General features: G+C 42.3%; 2 protein-coding genes across 2 annotated transcripts in view; both read right to left on the reverse strand.

The window, feature by feature from the left end:
• Window positions 1-21,796, reverse strand: part of LOC142924428 (uncharacterized) — a 357,538-nt gene that overhangs the window by 265,168 nt on the left and 70,574 nt on the right. The gene's annotated exons all lie outside the window — the stretch shown is intronic.
• The window catches only part of LOC116941975 (A disintegrin and metalloproteinase with thrombospondin motifs 7), an 89,003-nt gene that overhangs the window by 51,096 nt on the left and 16,111 nt on the right, over window positions 1-21,796 (reverse strand). The window contains exons 8-16 of the mRNA XM_032953411.2: window positions 21,597-21,740; window positions 20,182-20,329; window positions 18,188-18,280; window positions 15,791-15,936; window positions 7,590-7,759; window positions 5,390-5,523; window positions 2,754-2,874; window positions 1,225-1,469; window positions 745-886 (exon numbers count right to left, since the gene is read on the reverse strand). Coding sequence (XP_032809302.2) covers window positions 745-886; window positions 1,225-1,469; window positions 2,754-2,874; window positions 5,390-5,523; window positions 7,590-7,759; window positions 15,791-15,936; window positions 18,188-18,280; window positions 20,182-20,329; window positions 21,597-21,740 — 1,343 coding nt within the window. The remainder of the gene's footprint in view (window positions 1-744; window positions 887-1,224; window positions 1,470-2,753; window positions 2,875-5,389; window positions 5,524-7,589; window positions 7,760-15,790; window positions 15,937-18,187; window positions 18,281-20,181; window positions 20,330-21,596; window positions 21,741-21,796) is intronic.

The following is a 21,796-nucleotide window of genomic DNA, read 5'->3' on the forward strand; positions in this document are numbered from 1 at the left end:
AAGATAGCCGTGTCAAATGTTCAGTGCAAAGGGTGCATTTTAAACCTGTCTTCCGTTGTTTATTTTGGCAAAACGGTGGAGTGGTGGCGCAGTCAAGAGCGTATTGCTATACAAACTGGGCAACCCGAGTTTTAGTTTTGGAAGCAACACCAACCTGAATTGACACACTACTTGTACTACTACTACTACCAGTACTACTACCAGTACTACTACTACTACTAAATAAGAAATAACGCAAGCCCCATGGTGGTAAGCCAAACAAATCTATTCTTCGATAGTCATTGAGGCCATGAATCACAGCAATTCATGATATCTCTGGAGAAGGGGATGAAGGGGTTGAGGGTATTTATTTGGTCGCCACGTTCCTCACTGAATACAACACATTTATAATTAACGGCACAAATGAATAACAGCCAAAAGTGCACGTGGTGTTTTCAGCATCATCATGGAAATGAGCAATCGCGCTTAATTTCCCCTCTAATAGACCCAGTGCCTTATTATTGTCCACCCACTGAAGAGCATTAGAGCGAGAATTGCATCACGACATGGTTCAATCTCGTTTTGAGCTGAAAATTGAGGATCTCACCTTCCCCCCCCCACGCCACCCTCAGGCAATGACCTGTCATACATTTTGCTCAGTGATTAAAATCGACATAAACATCGAGCCACTAATGGGATACACTCTGCTTCCCTGAGCTTGATGTGTGCAACAAACACAACGGAAAGTAGAAATCCACGTCTCACCTGCTCCACACGTCACTGTGCACTTAGACCACGGCATGTAGTGCCAGAAGAGCTCAGGAGGAGCAATGTCGTTGTCGGAGTCGGTGTCTTTCCTGATGGTGTACTCGTAGCGAATGCCTGGATTCTTCTCCTGGAAAAGCAGCTATTCCAGGCACACATTGGCAACAAATGCAAGGTGAGAAGTCTGAATGCATATCGAGAAAGAGCTGCCAATACCACCACTAGCAGCAGCAGCAGCTGCCAAAGCAGCACCGTCACCGCAATTATGAACAATGAATCCAGGCTTTCTAGGAACTTGGTCACCTGAGTTTTGTTTCTTGGCGACATTTAACGCCAATGACCAGCGAGATATGAATTGGTCATGGGACCCCTCTTTTACAAACCCGCACTGACCAGCGTTTTGGAGCTGCATCAAAAGACCCGCACTTGCACGCGTGTGTAACGACGCGGACACCTCGAGAGCGGCAGAGAAACCCCCACCTGTATCCAGACGGGCTCCATGGTGGGGCCCGGCGCGGTGAGGTTCTCGAGGTTGCCGCTGCGTGCGTACGTGAAGGTGGTGCCCGCTGCCTTGTAGTCTCCATTCCACTGGATGACCCAGTCCCCGTTGAGGAAGTAGCGCGCGGGATCCTCGCTCCGCAGTGCCAGGAAGTTGCTGGCCTCCGCTACCTCCTCCACTCGGATGTCACGGGCCCCCTCGGGGATGAGGCCCACGTCCACGTAGCCTGGCAGCACGAATGGTCGCGACCGGATTTGTAAAGTATGCACCGGGGCCTTGGTAACACTTGAACATAGTTTACTTGCGAAGTAATATATTTATTCATCATCTTTATGATATGATCTATTCACTGCAGTGGTCAGGCTTATTCTTTGTTTTTTTTTCCGGTAAATTTACGTAGATAGAAAAATAATAATAAAAAATAAAGTGAATAAAATAAAATGCAAATAATAAAAAACAAAAAAACACTAATGTAGACTGGAGCCTGGTTCTTAATCGGAGTGAGTGTACTGGCAGTCTATAATGTAGACTGTCGCCTGGTTATTAAGTTTGGTGAGTGTACTGGCAGTCTATAATGTAGACTGTAGCAATGGTGATTAAACTGAGTGAGCGTACTGGCAGTCTATAATGTAGACTTATTCTTGGTTCTTTCAGTAATAAAATGAAATACAAATTAAAAATAAAAACAGAATTCATGACATTTCGATCGCCCTCTTTTAGCTGCCACCAGCCACCATGCCCTCTAGCAACGTGTCCTACCTAAAGCCCACTCTATGTTTAACATCCATTATTGAGATGGTGTTCAGATTTGTACACAGTATCTAGGTCACACGTAGATGATGGTGTCGAGATCACATGTACAGTGGGTGCCATCTGAAAAAAAAGATATGGAGGGGGTTGTATGAACCGGCAGTGATCAGATGGGGACGATGGCCAATATGGCTAAAAGCAACTGACTGGCTGGCTGGCCGTAGTGGGGGAGATTCTCTACTTAAGACATAAATGGCAGATGTAGACAATGTACTGATGAGTCATAATAATAACGAAACCAGCATTCGGGTGTTGAGTTGTCCAATTGCTGCCAGAAATGAAAAGTCCACACGTGCTGCCCCTTTGGAGCTGGCATCTTTCGCAAGGCTGTGCTCAATATCCACAGGAATGGTACAGTCGTCATGACAGGTACAGCAAGTTGGGAGTTTCTGTTATGTTGTGAGGTGTAATATACATTATACTGTGACTATTATAATAATAAATAATGTATCGTCACAAATAACAATGACATTATAAAAGCACACATTGGTTGATCAACGCGACATACAACAATAACAACGTGATGCGGCAAGCGGGATATATAATTATTGTCAGGCTGCGGAACAATATTTTGCTTTTCGCACCAATGTTATTTTTACAATTTTGAGATGGCGCGCACACGAACACACATTGACATTTGTTTGCAGCTCACAGCCAGGCGGAAATTCAGATCTGTGCAATGGTGGCCACTCTTTCTTACCGAGCCCCTCCGTCTCTTCATAGGTCATCTTGACAGTCTCACAGGAGGAACCGTTACCCTGGCAGACTCCACAGCGGTCCTCCATGGCGTTGGAGTCGATCTCGTAGTCACATCCTACGTTCTGGCAACAGGAAATTGTTACAGACGTCCGCTTTAGTCACAGAACTCAGTCAGGATTCATCCCCACATTGTGGAAATGTGAGGCGGGGGTGGGAGGTGGCGGTTTAGGTATAATCACAATGTATGTTGAAATTATTTAGCACCGTACTAAGCCAACTGTTCTAATCGGAGGTGCGGGGGAAAGACAACAAACTGTGGGTCTCTGTGTAAGTCTATGGGTCTCTGTGAGAGCCGACTGGTATCTGTGTCAGTCTATGTATGTATGCTGAACTTCTTTCCCACCGTACGTAGCCAACCGTGCTAATTAGAGGTGCAGGGGCTGTTCCTGGGTCATTCCTGGGCCAAAACAGCCTATTTCTGAGTAGGCCATGTATGTATGTTGAACTTTTTTTGCAGCGTACGTAGCCAACCATGCTACAAACTAAACACGAAAAGCAGTTCTAAAGAAATTAGTTTTCAATCTAGATTTAAAAGTGCGTAGCTCCAGTGGCTGTCAGAAGCGTATCTTAAAGAGCACGATGCAGTTAGCAAGACAAAAATATATATAAGTAATAAATAATTTTATGTTGAGTTTAAAACAATCTATTTTGTGAGTTTTCCCTGCAAAAAAAGTAAAACTTTTAACACTGTTAACACTAAACTCTTTGGTTCTTTCGGTAACGTCACGCCACTGTTAACACTGTGACAAATGTATAATTGTGAACTGTGTTGTAAGGTAATTTTGTTCATGAATTTGACGTCTTCAACGTTTTGAATTCTAATTGGTAGACTGGCAAAAGCCAACAAACGCATTTTAGAGGATGACTTTGGTAACTGCGGAAATGTAGTGTTTTTTAAATTAAATTAATACGAGATTTTTTCTTCCCCTAAACACTTTGACCCCCCTGTACAGCTCTACAGAAGTAACAAATTTCAGGATTACTTGCTCAGTGGGATAACTTGAAACTTTGATAGCACTGCTCATGAAAAGGTGCTGCTGGTTTCAATCTGCCTAGTCGCATGCCTCACTCACTTTAGAACATACATATTTCTTACAATGCACAGATATACACACAAGCTTTATCGCAACATTCCTAAGTTAAAGTATGCAATAGACTACAATAAACCGAGAAAATAAAATTACTACAAAAAAATGTCCATATATATTACACGAGCAAATGTATCACATATACAGTGAGCGGAGCTGAAACAACTCATTTGGTAGATCTGTTCTGCTCCCAATAATAATTATAATGCCGTGGTTAAATGTTGGTCAGGTTTGACTTGAACCCCGCTGAATGATAAATAGAATTAGGCTAGAATCATGTAAGCATATTTAATTACCAGATTTCCAGTTTAATTTTTTACGAGTGTTCTTTATTCAAATGAAGGTTTTAAATTTTTTTACAGGACAGATCCAAATTCATACGTCCTTCAAATAAACTTATGTTACTCTCGAAGATGATAAAATGTATTTCAGTTTCATATCCAGAGACTAAATGCATTTATTACACCGTGAATGAGTTTAATTCAAATTACATACATGTGATGAATTCTATCAAATTTAATACCTTTGTGATTGGGGATAGGACCCCGTGAATATGATGCAGTGCCGGATTAAGCGAGTGCGGGGCCTGTAGCATATGTTATAAAGGGGCCCTAAATAAAAAAATCCATAAAAATTAAAACACACATTTTTTTACTTTCATCGTGAAGTAATTGTATTTTTTCATTTGCTATACAGCCAGATAATACGACAAATCGCTAACTTTAAACACGCAGTCGTTCATACAAGTTGAAGGTGGTATAGTACTATAGCAACAGAGCAAGTGCAGAATCACTGAACCGGAATTGATAGCTTGAAAGCATTTAGCTCGGGGCCCTTGAAAGTGCGGAGCCATTGAAAGTGTGGGGCCTGCAGCATGTGCTACTTTTGCTACGAGGATAATCCGGCACTGAATCAATGCACAAATCACAGTGCACTTCACTCGTTTTGGTCGTTAAAGAGTAACACTTACATTTTGTAAATCGTAAGTTTATCGACTTACACAAATAAACTTTAATTCATTTATCATACTTATTGATGGGAACCCAGTGATAAGGTATCATTTGGAGAGAATGTTTCTCATCATACAGCAATAACAACAGTTATCCGGGATTTGGCCAGGAAAGCCAATCCAAGCTTCACCACTGTTTTTCAGGAATGTGATTTATTTGATGTATGATCAATGTCTTGCTTGTTATTTATACACACATGTATATGTACCATAGTTAATTCTCTGTCAAGCGCCTTGGCAAAGGCACTATATAAATGACAATAAGATAATAAAACTGCTATAAAGTTAATAGTGGCACAAAGATAGTTCAATTCCAAATAGAAAATCGCAATGTATGTGCAAACTAAAAGTGACATTTTAAAAGGATTTTTTTTCAGAATTACTGAGAGTTAAAAAGACGCGGTCCGTTGATTAGGAATAACTCTTGTGCCAACGTGTGTCATTGATTAAAATTGCAGGAATCCTGCCAGCAGCCGGCACCTTGCAGATGCCATCAATGCAAACGTCCCGGCTCGCATTGCCTTCGTAGCAGGGGGTTCCATCAATCACGGCATCCAGCATCTTCTCGGAAAAATATCCCACCATAGGTCGACAGTGCAGCTCACACGAGTTTGCTGGCACATGCAGAGATGGAGGAGAGATCGTGAGCCCACCTTTGGTGAGTGACAGAACTCAACAGACATCAATAACAACTGGCCAACCTGTAACAGACCAAGTGCCAAAATGTACCCTTGAGTTATGCAAAGAGCCAAGAGTATATATACACTATTATATCATACAACTTATATAACTTTAATGTTTTATTATTTGCTACGGTGATAGTATATTCTATGTTATGCCACTTCGATAGATAGCCGCATGTGGTGGATGAAAGAGTCGCGTGCGGTTCGGGAGACATCAGTTGGCCACCGCTGATGTATATAACAGTATATATTTTGATTTAAAGCTTTCGTGACTGCAGGGATTAATATTCTTGGTTCTTTCGGTAAAGTCACGTAGAAGGGAAACAATAAAATAATAAAATATATAAAACAATTAAATTCTCACGACGTTTCGACTGCAACACAAGCAATCATCATCTGATCTGATTTATTATTTTATTGCTTCCCTTCTACGTCACTTTACCGAAAGAACCAAGAATAGTATATATATAATTGCCAATGTTTTGGGCAATGGCCCTTTTTAATAACAGAGAGATTATCTCTCTGTGTTCAGTTTTTATTATTCCTTGTTTGTGCACTACTGCTAATGCAGTATCACAATTTGTTGTTGTTGAAATTGGCGAAAGTGGCACCATCACTTTGCACAGTTTGCCCTCAATGCCATGCATTAGGGCATTTCAAATAGAAACAAAGCAAAGCACGCTAGCGCTGGTGCAAGGGACACAACTAGCATCGCTCTGTGGTGAAAGTAATTCCCTCTTGGGTTTAAGGGTGGTGCGTTGGCTCAGGCGCAGCACTATGGAACTTGGCGGCCTCGGGTTTAATTTTCTCTCACGGCTAACATCAGTGGGGAGTGGTAGATGAACCGGTCATTAGTTGCCCCCCACCCACACCCACCAATCCACACTACCCAGCATGGTGGAGTACGGTCAAACAACCACCCACAACTGACAGCGTGGTAAAACCTTCATCCAGAAGTGGATTGGTCGAAAGGCAGTGTGCTCAATGCCATCTTATGTCAGAGCAATTTAACTGGATATAATACCTCCTATACGGCATGGGGCACCACGGTGGTGAGATATCAACTACCTTTCGTGGTATACAGGAGATTTTGGGTTCGATCCTGGCCCTGTTTGCCTGTATATTTGGAGTTTGCATGTTCTCCCCGTGGTCACGTGGATTTTTCTGCAGGTCCCCTGGTTTTCCCTCCACATTTAGAAACATGCGTTTAGAGTATGTGGCTGCAATACATTTCCACATGCTATGGCATTTCATTGGGCTATCACTTGTGGCCAGGTCACTTCTGACAAAGAGCTACATAGTTCAGTAGGCCATACCTGGAAAAAAAAAAGATAGTTTCGTTATAAAAAAATTATGTGGAACAAAATGGGTCTATAATTTGAAAAACGTAACATCAAGTTAGTCCTTCACAGTTAACCGAACTCAATGGACACAATGTTTGTGGATTATGTGGCCCTGTTTCAAAAATGGAGTTTGAAACCGTTTGACTTTTTATTTTAATATTTGTAAAATAAAAGTGGTAACTGAAATTTAAATGTTGATCAATGAATAAATATAATGGACACATGACAGGAAGGGGATTAAACTTTTTAAGGCATTCTGAAAATGACATTTAACATTTAAGGTAAAATTCATTACATTTGGGAGCTTAATTTGCTTCACATTTAGGAAAAAAATCGAATATTTTGTAAGATTGCAGTTTTTCCAATAAATCCAGATACTACCAGAGTAAACTCACATGATTTATGATCGGTGCATGCCGTGAATCTTTAACTCGGCGAAAATACAATACATAAATCGATCTTATGTGTTCTCACCCAGTTTGACTCTTCCCCTCGGAAAATGTTTCTCTATTACTATTTTGTTGTTGTTGTTAAGCGCATCATCACACCGTTCCATCACGAGCAACAATCTTGTCGTAGCCGCAGAAGATGAGAAGGCACGGCTAATTTGTTGCCGCCCGTGCAGAGCGACATTTGGCGCAATCCGCCGCTCACCTGTGCCAAACAGCGGCGCCCACTTGTGTAGCCCGCTGCGGTAGGGCACCGTGTCGAATTCGCTGCACTGCATCTGCCGGAACGAGAGGCCGTCCGCGGAGCAGGGCTGCACGTTGCACGTCCGGTAGCGCTTGCGCTCGCCCACGCAGTATCGTCCGCCGAAGCGAGGCCTGAGGAGCAGGTGGGGAGCCGACGGGGACGGTTGGCAAAAAAATAAAAAGGCTCGGGCAATGGACTTGCTCCAGAAACTGTACTTTGAGCGGTGGTGCTGAAATAGAAGTAATATTTGGGCTCCGTTGAGATGACGGGAGACATATCGACAAGAGATGTGGATGTATCGAGGTAAGAAAAAATGCAGGCAGAAATTGAGATGTAACGTAACAAGAGAAGCGATATGTGTAGAGATGAATTAGGTTGTTTTCAAATATGAACGATTTTGTTATTATGATTTGAAAAATTAGGTGATGCATGATGCAACTCCCCAGTGCTGGTCTCCTTCCACTGGCTCTTAGTAAGACATATTTGCTACTGTTTTACCTTTAAAGCATTTAGAGGGCTCGCACCGAGTTATAGTCGTGACCTATTGAACCATATTGACACCTATGCTCCTCAGAACGTTTTATTTTCCGCATCCCGAGGACATGTCTTCCATCTAAGGGTAACCATTCATTCTGCGTCATGGCTCCCCGCCTATGGGATGCACTCACGATTCACATCCGTGACTCAGCCTCTGTTAATAATTTAAAGGGACGCTTCAAAATCGATGTTTTTTTCTGTTGCTTTTGGTTCTCCCTCGTCATAATCCACTGTGGCTGTTAAAGCTTTTACACGTTTCTCTCTTTTCCGTACGGCCCGGACGACCACTCGTGTGGCCACAATACTGTTGCATAATTGTTCAGCGCTTCGTGAATTTTTAAAGAAAGGCGTTTTATAATGCGATTTTATTTTTAGTTTTCTCATCAATCTTGGGTCCCTTTACTGATTGGGACCGTGAGCATTTGTTTGGTATGCTTAGCGCTGCCACTCTGTCCATGAAGCGTGACTGGGAATCCAATTGAATGAACTGTAATCACTATGAGAGTGCTTACAATTAATTATAAAGTAAAGATGTTGACTGTGAACTCAGCGTTAGGCACTGGCTGGAGACAAGAAGACCGAGGCGGTTTGGACATCATTTCAGAATGGTGGGTAACACATTCGGCATCTGTTGCAGACGTTTGCGGGTCATATCCAGCAGGCCGCCCTGGTTACTGCAGTGTAATGATTGTAAAATATGCGCCATCTGCTTCACAGTGGACAATAAACATCCCGTGTTTAATGTGTGCCAGCATCATGTTCCATTTTTTGTAATCACCTGCAAATTACAAAATTGGGAAACATATATCAATATCGCCCCTACTCTGAAACTTCTGCAGACTATGCCTGTGAAACATAGTGCCTTCGGAATAGCCTCGCGCTCTAAGAATGGCTCAAATACCGAATATAGTAAATTAACATTGGTAATAACAATTATTAAAGGATACCCAATATAGTCACAGACTATAACCCAATGAGGAACAAGACCTAGAGGATGAACTACAAAAAGGTAGGACGAATGAGGAGCTGAAGTGAGAAGTGAGACGTGGAATAGCCCTGGAGGGTGAGACATAGTTAGCAGGATTGAGAGTTTGTATGGCTCCCGGCGTCACGAATGATGCTTCAGGATAAAATAGAACCGGGAATTTAAATTTTTGCAGCACGTTAACCTCTGGTGATTTTAAAAGGACTTTCTTTTCACACACAATGGACCCAGCCGATGAAACAAAAATCAAACAACTTTTCATCTTTGCCGAGTGAAATAAAATATTTTTCAATGTTGTAAGAATAAATATTTTCAGGTCATCAGTGGCGGGTGATTTTTTTTTGCAGAATAGTTTGTTTATAATGTCATTCAAAAAACGTTATTTGCTCCATATACACGTCCAAAGAGAGGTCAATGATAATTGCCATGGTTTATTTCAGCATAAAATTCAGCACATGATGCATATTCTCCACCTGTCCTGAGACTCCACCAACTGCAATGACATAAAATAGGACTGTGCGGTTCTGAGGTTGTTTACAAGTTAGTTTGCTCATTCACAATTTAATGATATTTCTATTCAAACGTGTTTTTTTTACATTTTACGTGATTAACTACTATTCTATGTACGAATTATAGCCACTCGAATTTGTTTTAAAAGGTTAAAACTGTTGCCCTGCACATGAAATCAATGAATGCGGGTATATGTTTTTTTTAAAGATAGAGATTGGACTTAATATGATGTTATTTTCTTTTCAATAAGTTGCAATCCGTTGTAATGGTAAGGCAAAGGCAATCTCCCAAACTGCTAGACAGGATGGGTCGGGGATTGCACACTTTTCGATACAATCCAATCTGATCCGATGGTACAACCCTACTTTATAGAGCAACTGGTTCCTCTTCTTTGGTTCTTTCGGTAAAGTCACCACGTAGAATGAGAATTAAATAATAAATTGATAAAATAAAATAACACAATAAAATTCTCACGACGTTTCGGCCACAACACAAGCGGCCTTCATCAGGTGAAGGGACGAGACTGTCTGGAGGCCGCTTGTGTTGTGGCCGAAACGTCGTGAGAATTTTTATTGTGTTATTTTATTTCATCAATTTATTATTTTATTCTCATTCTACGTGACTTTACCGAAAGAACCAAACAAGATGAATCCTTGCAGTCACGAAAGCTTTAAATCGAAAAATAGAGCAACTGGTGTTTGAAAAAAAATTAGTGACCGCTGTGCATTGTTTTTAAACAACAGTTGAATGGAGCGCGGGGGTGGGAACGCGCATGGGGAAGTCGGAGGCTAAAGGCCATGACTGGCAACAAGGACCACTTTCATGCAGCTTCATCAGATCAGATTCCATCTCTACACACAAGGACGACTACAGTACGGTCAGGGACAACAAAGAAAAAAAACACATCTGAGGTGAATTTGCATTAAGTAATTCAGCTCAAGACTGAAAACCTTAGTCATTAGCACGCCAGGCACTTTGCACAACATTTTCACTGCATTTTAAATGTAAAACAAAAAAAAGTGCCGAGGCTTTATGAGCTTACGTGTTCCATAATCCACCCTGACAGCTGAATACGGTGACGTGGTCACTGATGATAGAATTGTGGCAGAATTTCCATGGTGGCCGGTGCACATTAATAAAGCACGTGGCCCTTTGTTGATAATTTGTATAACATCATCCATGTGCGTGCTCGCCAGTGAACATCCTCCCACTCGAATGTTCGCCAGCCTCCATCCTCGACCGTCCATCACGTGTTCTCATGTGTATGTAACACGTGCTTTGCCAACACCGGCTTCCTCCCATGTGTCTTCCATTCTTGGCTGACTTCCCGTCCCACTTATTAAAATCTGTATTAAATTATTGTAACATTTAGTCTTTAGATGTGTGACATTTTAAAATGTGTATACATTTTCTTTTTATTAATGATCACTATAACAACTCAGGTCCCCCTTGCAAACGAGGCAATGTATCACATTGTCTCAATGGGACTATATTTAATGTCTTGGTTAAATGAAGGGTACTGACACATGAGTCTGCTATGGGGTTCAATCCTCTGCAATCAATGGCTGTTTAATGCTCATGGGTCAAAATAAATTGACATGTGTGTTTCTATTGCTGTGTTAGATTCAGTCACATGCTTTGTAACTAGTTCTGGAAATATGGTCAGGTGGAATTGTGGGAAAATATATGGCCAGGTGCTCAAGGGAATAGCATCTCCATACGAAGAGACGCGACTTAAGAGGATGATTTTTACGAGATCTACCCAAAAACCTCTATTATGGATGTTGGTCGCGAAAGCCTACGTGTTAAACTTAAGAGGATGATTTTAATAACTTGTAGCTCAAATGCACTATTTACTCGCTAAACCCTGGGAAGTCTAACATTGGCATCGATCTTTTGTGGTCAGTTGTGAATGTTTTAAGCAACTATTCACGTGGAACACATAACAAGAGATAGTTTCAACAGGATGCTAAAATGTGCTCTCCAAGACATGATGCGTTTTATCATTATTGATAGATATGACATTTTATGTTTGGTGTTTTAGGAGTTGTGATTTAGTTGTTGCTCCCTGCATATTTCATAGATATGTATGTTGAACTCCTTTCACATCATACATAGCCAACCATGATAATAGTATGTGCGTAATGAGTAATACCATTTTATTGTCCCTTTTTGCCAATCTACTGCTTGATAAAGGCCTCCGTTCTTTGTCGTTGGTCACACTAGTAGTTTTGTCCATACATCACTATAGTGGTCAGTGTAGTTTTGTGAAAGGGCAACCAGGACCTGTTCAGATATCATTTGTCAGTAATGTTTGTCATTGGCCAGGAATCAAAATCCTGTCACCAGGTTCACAGCACCAATCCACCACCACCATTCCAGCCAATTGAATATACGAGGCACTATAATGCATGCCACAGACTGCTGTGTTTAAATTCCAGATTCATACAATGCAGGGAAATGGGAGTAGAAAAAAAATCTGTTTCACATAAACACGTGTTTGTATATCTGTAAGAGGCCAAGGTAAAGGTGCAGGACTGCAACTGCTTGATCACACTACTGCTGGTGGAAGGGCCTTTGTAGTGGAGGCCTCCCCTTCCTGCTGCCCAGATGCCTTCTTGGGGGAGGTGGGATTGCACATACTTTACCTCACCCCACACTTGCTAACGATCATCCAACTGCGGTGAACCCATTTTTTTCTGCTGGGTGGACAGAGGCAGGGGTGGGTTGGGATTTAAGAAACTTGCACCATTGTTTCAACTTCCGTGCCGTAGTTCCAAATGGCGACCTCTGATCGCAAGTCCAATGTGCTAACCAACCACTGCAATGTCTTTTAAATTAGAAGACCAACTATAATAACAGAGGGGGGAAATTATAATCTGCATTATATAAGGCACCCTAGAGAGTGAGCCACGTGACATGGTGGGGAGGGTTTGTAAAACTCACGATTTTTCAAGCTACATCTGCGTGACATATGGCCACATTGCTGTTTGTACTTGGCAGGCAGTTTGGAACTCAACGGCATAGGAGAAAAAACCTCAAACCCATTTTCAAAAAGTTCATTCTAACGAAGCTGCTAATGTGTTTTTTGAGAGACCCCCCCCCCACACACACACCTCTTATTACTTACGTCTCTTCTTTCTGACCTCAAGCTATTTGCACTTATAAAAGAGTACATTTGGGTGAAAAAAACAAAGTTATAAAGGACGGTTGTTTATTCCTTCAGGCGTGTTCCTTTATAATCCACAACTCAGATTTTCACAGCTACTCCCTAAATTTCCTCCCCCACCCAGAGTAATTACAGCAGAATGAAAAACATAACAAATTCCATAATTTAGACCGGCATATTTCCTGCTTGTAAATCTATGCTGGCATAGTCGTTCAATCACTGCGCTATGAACCCGGCTACGTGGGTTTGATTCCCGACCATGGCTCACATCATTAGTGAGTGATATACGAACTGGTCTTGAGCTTCTCCCACCTTGAAAGAACCGCACTGACCAGCATGGTGAAATATGGTTCAACAACCCCCTTATGACCAGCATGACGAGGTGAAGGAAACCGTCATTCACTGGTTAATTGAAAAATGGGCTGTAAATTATTATTAAGAGTGCACAAAATACAAATAAACCTTTTTCTGAAATGTAGTAAAACTGTTGTAAAAGTAACACTTTTTATAATTTATGTTAAATTTGGCTTTGCATTCTTTGTTGTTCATGCATATATGCATCTGATTATATTTCCCTTGACAGTTTCAATTAATTCAAAGGAGCATGTATTGTGATACTGTAGAATTCTCTGAAAAGTGCCTTTGTGAATATTTTACCTTTACACCGTGAAAAGAAAATGCAATGGCTGGATCGAGAATTGAGAAATTAAATAGACATTACTTCTATACTTTGTTCTTGGACTACAGAAGGAAATATTTTGAGAAACACAACAATACACAAAACTAAGATTATTATATTCTTAGCTCTTTCGGTAAAGTCACGTTGAAGGGAAACAATAAAATAAAAAAATATATAAAACAATAAAAAATTCTCACGACGTTTCGACCATAACACAAACGGTCGTCATCAGGTGTGTCAGTTTGCATAAATGTATTAATTTTTAAACGGGGTATTTATTTATTTATATATAAAACACGTCAGTGCCACGCGCAGCGATTTGGCAGTTTATTTAGAAGGACTAGTCCATCTATGTTCTGAAAAGAGGAGGGGGGAGACGAAAATTAATGGATGCGGTCTGAAAGCCACTGTAAGCGTGAACAATTAATTAAGACCTGAAATGGTTTATCAAATCCTTCCAATGATTGCTAAGCCAGAATCCATCTTCTCGGTTGAAATTGTATCTGTGCTTGTATATAGGTGGTTGATTTTAGAAATCAGGTTAGCTTTGCATTTGACTGACAGTGAATCAGCAGAAGAAGCAGTCATGTTGTCTACGTGGTTCCAATCAGAAGGTGACACAATTTCAACCGAGAGGATGGTTTCAAATTAAGCAATCGTTGGAAAGATGTTCTAAATCATACCAAACATTAAACTATTTTTCAATTGTGCAGTATATTTATTCAAAAAGTGGTATCCCAAACTTTCACAGCAGCTTATTTCCCTTCACACCAACATTATGTAAACTCCCCCCCCCCCTCCCCGTGCCGGTCCAGTACATCATTTCATGCTACATCAGTTTATGCTAATTCCTTTGTGAAGGCGTTTTTTGTTTCCTCCCACACAGCTTAAAGGACACGACCTGGGCTTGGCTGTCTTCACTCCAACGCTGTCCTCTGGACAGTCCGGTCCCTTCACCTGATGAAAGCCACTTGTGTTGTGGCCGAAACGTCGTGATTTTTGTTGTTTTATTTTTTACCTACGTGACTTTACCGAATAGAACCATAGAGTATAGTCCTATATATATGTACGTAGTATCCATTGTACCTTCATTAGTGCTGTTTGTTGCTGGCTGCTTGACAGTAGGGTCACAGTTATATTCCCTGCCAAAAATCAAGTCTTAAAAGGATGGTTGCTTACCCTATCAGGTGTGTTCCTGTACAACCCAGAACTGACATTTTCACAGCTACTCCGCAAAATAAGATGTTGCCGTGTTTGGCCGTAAGTTACATCATTATATATCAATGTTATATAGATCATTCGCAACAAAACTTTCAGTCTCAGAGCCCTATGAGGGCTCAAAGGTGCCTGCTCATGCCATGGCATACCACGGCAAGCTTAGCTCATTCGCTTTTTAGATATTCATCAGTCGGGCTACTCCTCAAGCCATCTATTGGCTCGCTCAACAATCTCGACAGGGACGTACACATGTTGCCGATCAAACTTTATCCTTTGAGTCCCATTCAACAGAACCGTGAGAACCTCTTTTTTCCACCTGAGAAACATATCCCAGCCCCATCACATCCTTAACATTGCAGATACTGAAATACTGATGCACACATTTGTTTCCTCCCGTATTGACTACTGTAATGCCCTGCTTTTTGGAACCTCGAGCAAGCTCATAAACAGGCTGCAGTATGTAAAAAATGTTGGCTGCCAGGGTGTTAACTGGTATACTCTTTAACGATCACATCACACCTGTGCTGTCCCTTCACTGGCTCCCTGTCTGTACCCGTATTGATTTTAAATTATCTTGCTGGTATTCAAGGCCTTAAATGGAATTGCTCCTCCCTTCATTCATGACCTCCTCCAGCCATATATTCCATCAAGATCATTAAGATCCTCAGATTGTGTATTGCTCACTCTCCCACGGTCTCGGCTTCACACCTGGGGGTGATGGTGCCTTCGCAATTGCGGCACCTAAACTCTGTAACTTTTTGCCCTTACAGGTCAGAACTTCCAAGACACTACACACCTTCAAATCTCGACTAAAAATATATCTGTTTCCAAATTGCCTTCTCTCTTTAGTTATTTTCAAACGTCTTTCTCACTTCTTCTTTCCTTGCTTGATGTTAAACTATTTCTGTCTTTTCATGCATACACCCTGAGAACGACTGTTTAAGGATGCTTCATAAATGATTATATTACCCAGCCACCTCTTTAATCACGTTCATCTAGCGCTTGGGTAGAGGCTCGGTGGAGCAGTGCTCTTGACGGGCATGGGTGTGCGGTGCCCATCTCACGTGGGGTTGTTGCACTTGCGGAGAGCTGACTGCACGCCCACGCCACATGTGCGCGTGCAGTGCGACCACGAGCTCCACGCTCCCCAGTCGCCGTTTACGGAGCCCGAGCGTTGAGCTACGGTCACGCACTCGCCATGGAAGCACCACTGCGCAAACGCAGGAACGAACGAATGCGCGCGTGCACGCACACGCGCATACACACGCAGGAACACACGCATGGCAATACATTTTAATACGTAGGCTTATGAATGGCAATACGTGATTGCACACAATCATATGCACCAGTGTCAAGGCCAGGCAAGGTAAATAAAATATGAATGCGAAGCAAAAAGAGGTCGTGGCCCTTTTTGAAAGCTGTACTGATAGCATTAAAGCACACAGGGCTTAATTTCTCATGGAATATTTTACAGTGCCTCCCAATAACAATCACGCTACCCTGACAGAAATCTGGCTGCAGACAGTTCTTGCTGAAATTAAGCTCTGCATTTACACACGCCTTGGAAATATGCCCATGGTTTATTATTCATATGCAATGCACGTACAAATACATTAAAACGTTGTTTTGTTGGCCCTCGGTGACAATTATGGGACATTTTTTTTCTGAACGTTGAAGGTTTTGTATAGATTATCCAAACAATCCAGAGCAATAGGAATTACTGACGTTTTTAATCTAGTTGTGTCAGACTAAATACAAGTTAGTTTAACACGTAGGATTTCACGACCAATATTATCCATAATCCAGGTTATCACGTAAATATTTACGCGATCTAACCAAAAAACCTCTATTATGGATAATTATTATTTTGGATAAATACAAGTTGTCTGAGATGTTAATTAGAACTACAGAAGTCTACCCAAAAGCAACGATTTGATGTAAGATTAGCACCTACGAGAGTGGAACCACAACAATTGTATTAATCTTCGCCGACATACAAACGTAATAGACACTCACGTGAGCTTTGTTTCACCCATCTAATCCACCACTTCTAATCCACGAGGCACCGTCAATAATTGCATCCCTTGTTAATATGACCTTTCTAAGCAAAGTGAAACTTCTAAGGAGAGTTTCTGTCAATGAAAATTGTCCCTCATTGGCAAAATTTAAATGTTACTCTTTGAAAAAAATACAGCATAAAATGTTGCTATCAAGGCCAACGCCATGAAACGAAGTGTTAATTCAGAACTCTTGCAGAGCAGTTATCACCTCAAATATTAGATCACCCACAGAAAGAGACATTGTAGAACAACAGGATAACGTCCAGTGTGTTTCAAAAAAATGTTAACACGTCCGCGAATTTGCAACAATGCCACGAGAAATGTGCCTCCGGGCTCTGGGGACCACCTAGAGAAGATTCCAGGCAATGTGTTGACAATGATGGCGAACAAGTAGAGACTCTTTGACTTTTGAAGCTATTAACATTACACTTGTTATGTCACAGTGTATTATTATCCGTTCTTTTTCTATTCAAAAAAAGTCGAATACAAGTGTTAATATTTTTTTGAAGCACCCTGTATAATTCAGTGTGATGCATGCGAATATGCTGATCGGCAGATGTGATCAGGACCAGTGGCGAAGGGATTATTTATTTAACCTTCATTTAACCAGGTAAAAAAAATCCTCGAGGCTAAAAACATCTTTTGCGAGGGGGACCTGGAAAGAAGTCAGTCATGTTAATTGCTTGGACTGAGATTAAGATGCATAGCGAGTCTTACTGGGTGCTGCAGTGGTTAGAATGTGTGGCTCGCATGAGTTTGTGAGTTCATATGCCGGCCAGGGGTTGACTCAGCCCTCCATTCCGCGGGGTTGCTAAAACGCGTACTACATTGTGGGAAGTCAATATCGGTTGTCTTATCGGAGGTTTTCCAGCGGGAACAAGTTTGGGTGAGGAGCTCTGTTCATAGCACTCCGATGTGTTTTCAGGTACTACCGGGTGTTGTTTGGCATGACGTCTGATATTTTGCCCCCAAAGTTTTTCTCTGTGTAACAAGTTGAAACGAGTGCTACAACTCGAAATTCCACTGGACAGCTATCCAGCACAACCCCAAAAAAACCCTCCGAAGCTCTACTCGTTTTTGGATGAAACAATTTTGGATATGCCTTGCATTACAAAATAAGGACATCTGTGCACAACCCTACAAGGGCTGCCACCCCTGAGATTGAGAAAAAATGTGAAATATGGCAAGAAGAATATCTCACAATGCTAGAAGAGGAGGGCACTACATTTGAATGCACTGTCTTGAGCAGTGTGTCAGTACACAACTGACAAAAATTGGGACTTTTAATATTCCGGGAAGACCTGCAGATTTTCCGCAATATCTACCTCATCAAGGGGACGATCCAGGAAACAAGGGCAGGCGGCCGCGTTAAACTCCGCAGCGCGATGGGCATCATCCTACCTTATCCTCGCCACACTTGGTCCCCTCGACTGCAGCGTCCATCTTGGAGTGACAGGTAGATCCCACGGTGCACCACAGCGTGCGACACACGTCCTGCTCGCGCACAAGGAGGTTTATTTTGGTTTTTATTTTTACTACCTTCCTTCAACCAGTCGGTGCCCTCAAGCTCTCGACGTCGAGCGGTGGTGGAGAACGGCGTGGGACGACGGCAACGTCCCCACCGAGAGCCTCGCCGCCGACCCCGGCACAGAGACCGCTGGAGCAGGAGCTGCCAAGGACGGCAACGGTCCGCTTCGAGCCGCGCGTGGACGTCGCACAGCAGGGCGCCCCGCCGGCCACACCGGCGGAGGATGGAGGAGCGAAGCCAAACGGTGGAACGCGTCGTCCGGCAACGCCCGCTGGCGACGTCTCGGAACGTTCACGGCGTCGCTCCCGTAGCCCTCGACTGGCTCACTTCAACATCAACACATAACGCTTGATATATAATTATATTTATCAGGCGCCTTTCATCGATGATCCCAAAGCACTGGATGAGACACAGCAGCGGACGCTCAGCGTGGTGATAACTCGTGAAACTAAAAAACAAAGAAATGCTAAATTATTCAAGTCGAAGCGAATGAATGTTTTAAGACGAGCTTTCAAACTTACTCTGATGTATGAAAGAGAAAAAAAATACAAGGACAAGACACAGCAGCTTCAGCATGACGATACCTCGTGAAACTGGAAACTAAGAAATGGCGGAATGATTCAAGTTGAAGCGTATTAACGTGTTTTAAGACAAGCTTTTAAAGGTACTCTGACATATGAATGAGAAAATGTGGAGAGAAAAACCAGAAGACCCGGAGAAAAATCCACACGACCATGGGGAGAGAGACACCGCAAACTCCACAAACACAGGCGGTCAGGGTCGGGATCGAACCCACGACCTCCTGTATACCGGGTGAGGTAGTTAACATCTTGCCACCGCGGTGCCCTTGCCTTTTCTGCAAAGTGGGTTTTGTTTTTTTAAAGCTACACATGTATAAGTAGAAATGAGCGTATTTTTTTGTTTGTTCAATGTGTCTTTCTTCATGGTTGAAACACCGATTAGCACGGTTGGCTAAGTATGGTGCGAAAAGAGTTCAACAACATACAACACAGATAAGTTGTGGCAACATTCAAACAACGAAGTAAACAAATAAACGAGGCCTGCAAATGCTTTTCATTTTTCTTTCGCTGTACAAAAAAAAAACTGGTGAGAACAGTTAGTGATAAAAAAGGGCATTGTATGGGATGAAAAAATATATACATTTGCATTTCCATTCCATGTCATATTTAATTCAGGTTCCGTAAAACGAATAGAAAAAAAGATGCAAAATACTATGCCAGTGGTGTGAAAATGAACATTTCGAAGTGTTCAGGGAATTGTGTAGTGTTCCTATTCTGCTGCAACTAGGAGGCGGGGTTGGCAGGTCACACTGATCTCTTGCTGTCAGATGGTGATGAGAAACTCAATTGCAGTTGCAGCAGAATGGCAGTTCAAGTCACTACAGACAGTAACAAAACACTCAACACATTCGTCAATAACACTGTGGCATTAAAAAGGAAATATATATATCACTGGCGACGAATGGCCCTTTTTCATGGCAAATAAACAAATACAAAAAGTATGTTGTGAACCTACCATCTGCATATATAATTTAAAAATAATTATCATGAGTTAGAATACTCTCTGGGAACCTAAGTCGATATGCATTTAATGAATGATGGTCTCTGGTGAATTGTCACGAATCAGGATCGTGATTAAATTAAGTACGTATTTGTCATCTCATTTCTATGGGTTATCTTTTCATTGACTATTGCATTCTTGTTTCCTTAGCTGGCTTAAATGTAACATTGACATTTCATTTGCATAAATCGGAAGTAATTGATTCTCACTTTGTAACAGTGCGATAACCATGACACCACTGTGGTTGCATCCACTAAAATGTGTGCTTTCGAAATCGGCAACTCACGTCCACTCCATCGCAGAAGCGTGAGTCCGGCCCATACTGCAGCCGGCACTGCTGGTTGACATCGTAGAGGCTCCCGGGAGGCAGGGATGGCACGGACAAGTCATGAGGCTTTGCTGGGCCATCATCCAGGCAGAATCCCCAGCCTCGGCTGGGCATCATGACAGAGTTTAATGTCACGAGATGTGGGGCAAAGGGTTTCTGCACTGAACAAAGCCATCATTTTACGTTTATAACTGAGGCTAGTGTGGCACGTTGCTGCTAATGTGCTGCAGATATTTTTTATGATTTTTTTGGAATATTTAAAAATATATATTTTGTGATTGTGCAAAACCAGTCGTGAATGTAACATGGCCTCTTATTGTTGCTTTCTGGCCTGTAAAGCATACTATTTTTTTAATGGATTGTGGTGAAAGTGATGTTGGCCACGTCAGAGATTTTTTTACGTTGAGACACAACATATATGCTGTGCACTGCACTCTGTGGCATGGGTGGTGGCAGTGGCACATTGTTATTCCCTTTCATTACACATTGAAATATTGCACACAAATATTAATGAGAAAATTTGGCCTGCGCTGCTTTCATACCATTCCCAAATGGGGTTAAACGGTTTAATATGAATTGCAGTGAAGACTGTAGCCACGTTTTTAAACGTTGCTACCGCTAATACGTTGTCTACAGCCTCACTAATATTGCCAATCGTAGATTATCACCTTATATCTAATACTAATAGGAACAACAATGCCAATTATTTACCCAGTAATGTCTCAAGATGTTTTTGTTTTCTGGAGGGTCTTGCATTGGAATGTCTGACCAATAATAGTAACATGTGTGTGGAATTTCGATTTAAAGCTTTCGTGACTGCAAGGTTTCATCTTCTTTGGTTCTTTCGCTATTTTATTCTCATTCTACGTGACTTTACCGAAAGAACCAAAGAAGATGTGTGTGGCATGTCAGAGGAAACCTTAGCGTCTAGAGAAACCCCACGTCTACGAGGAGGCGACACTCAGCACTCGCATCGCCCAGCCACCCCACAGAAACCATGTCTACAACGCCTGCTCGTCACCCATCCAAGGTACTAACCAGGCTCGAGCCGACCAAGCTTCTGCGACCCACCAAGTTGGGCCACATTAAAGGTGATGTGTCCATATTGGTTGGGTGACTTAACAGGCAGAGTGCTGCAGAATTCACAGCAGTGGCCTACCACGCCCCAAGATGCCAACAATGTCATTCTTGAGACGATGCAACTCTTTTTTTTAAGTTGGCATCTCTCTATGTGGTTGATAGCTGTCTAAAACCAGCGAGAGACGGTGCCGTCCCTCGCTGGCTTTCCGTGGCTTTGTGTTGCGATCGACTCGCGGCCCCGCCGGTGCACACACGTGTGATCGATCACGGCCATGGTTCTGTGCCACGCTCACTCAAGGAAACGGGTGATGTACTCCTTGCTGCAGCGTGACCACGTCAGGGGGCTGGTGTCGTACAGTAACTGCGGGGACATGATGAATGGACGCTTGCCCACCGGCTCACAGTCGTTGCCTTGCCCGTCGTGCTGAATCCCAAAGCTGCGGATGAAAATTATACGATGCAATTAGTAGGTTCAACATATTCGGGATGTGTT

Source organism: Petromyzon marinus, chromosome 13 (assembly GCF_048934315.1).
Source record: "Petromyzon marinus isolate PM22_M1 ecotype Great Lakes invasive population chromosome 13, UKy_Petmar_22M1.pri1.0, whole genome shotgun sequence".
NCBI lineage: Eukaryota > Metazoa > Chordata > Hyperoartia > Petromyzontiformes > Petromyzontidae > Petromyzon > Petromyzon marinus.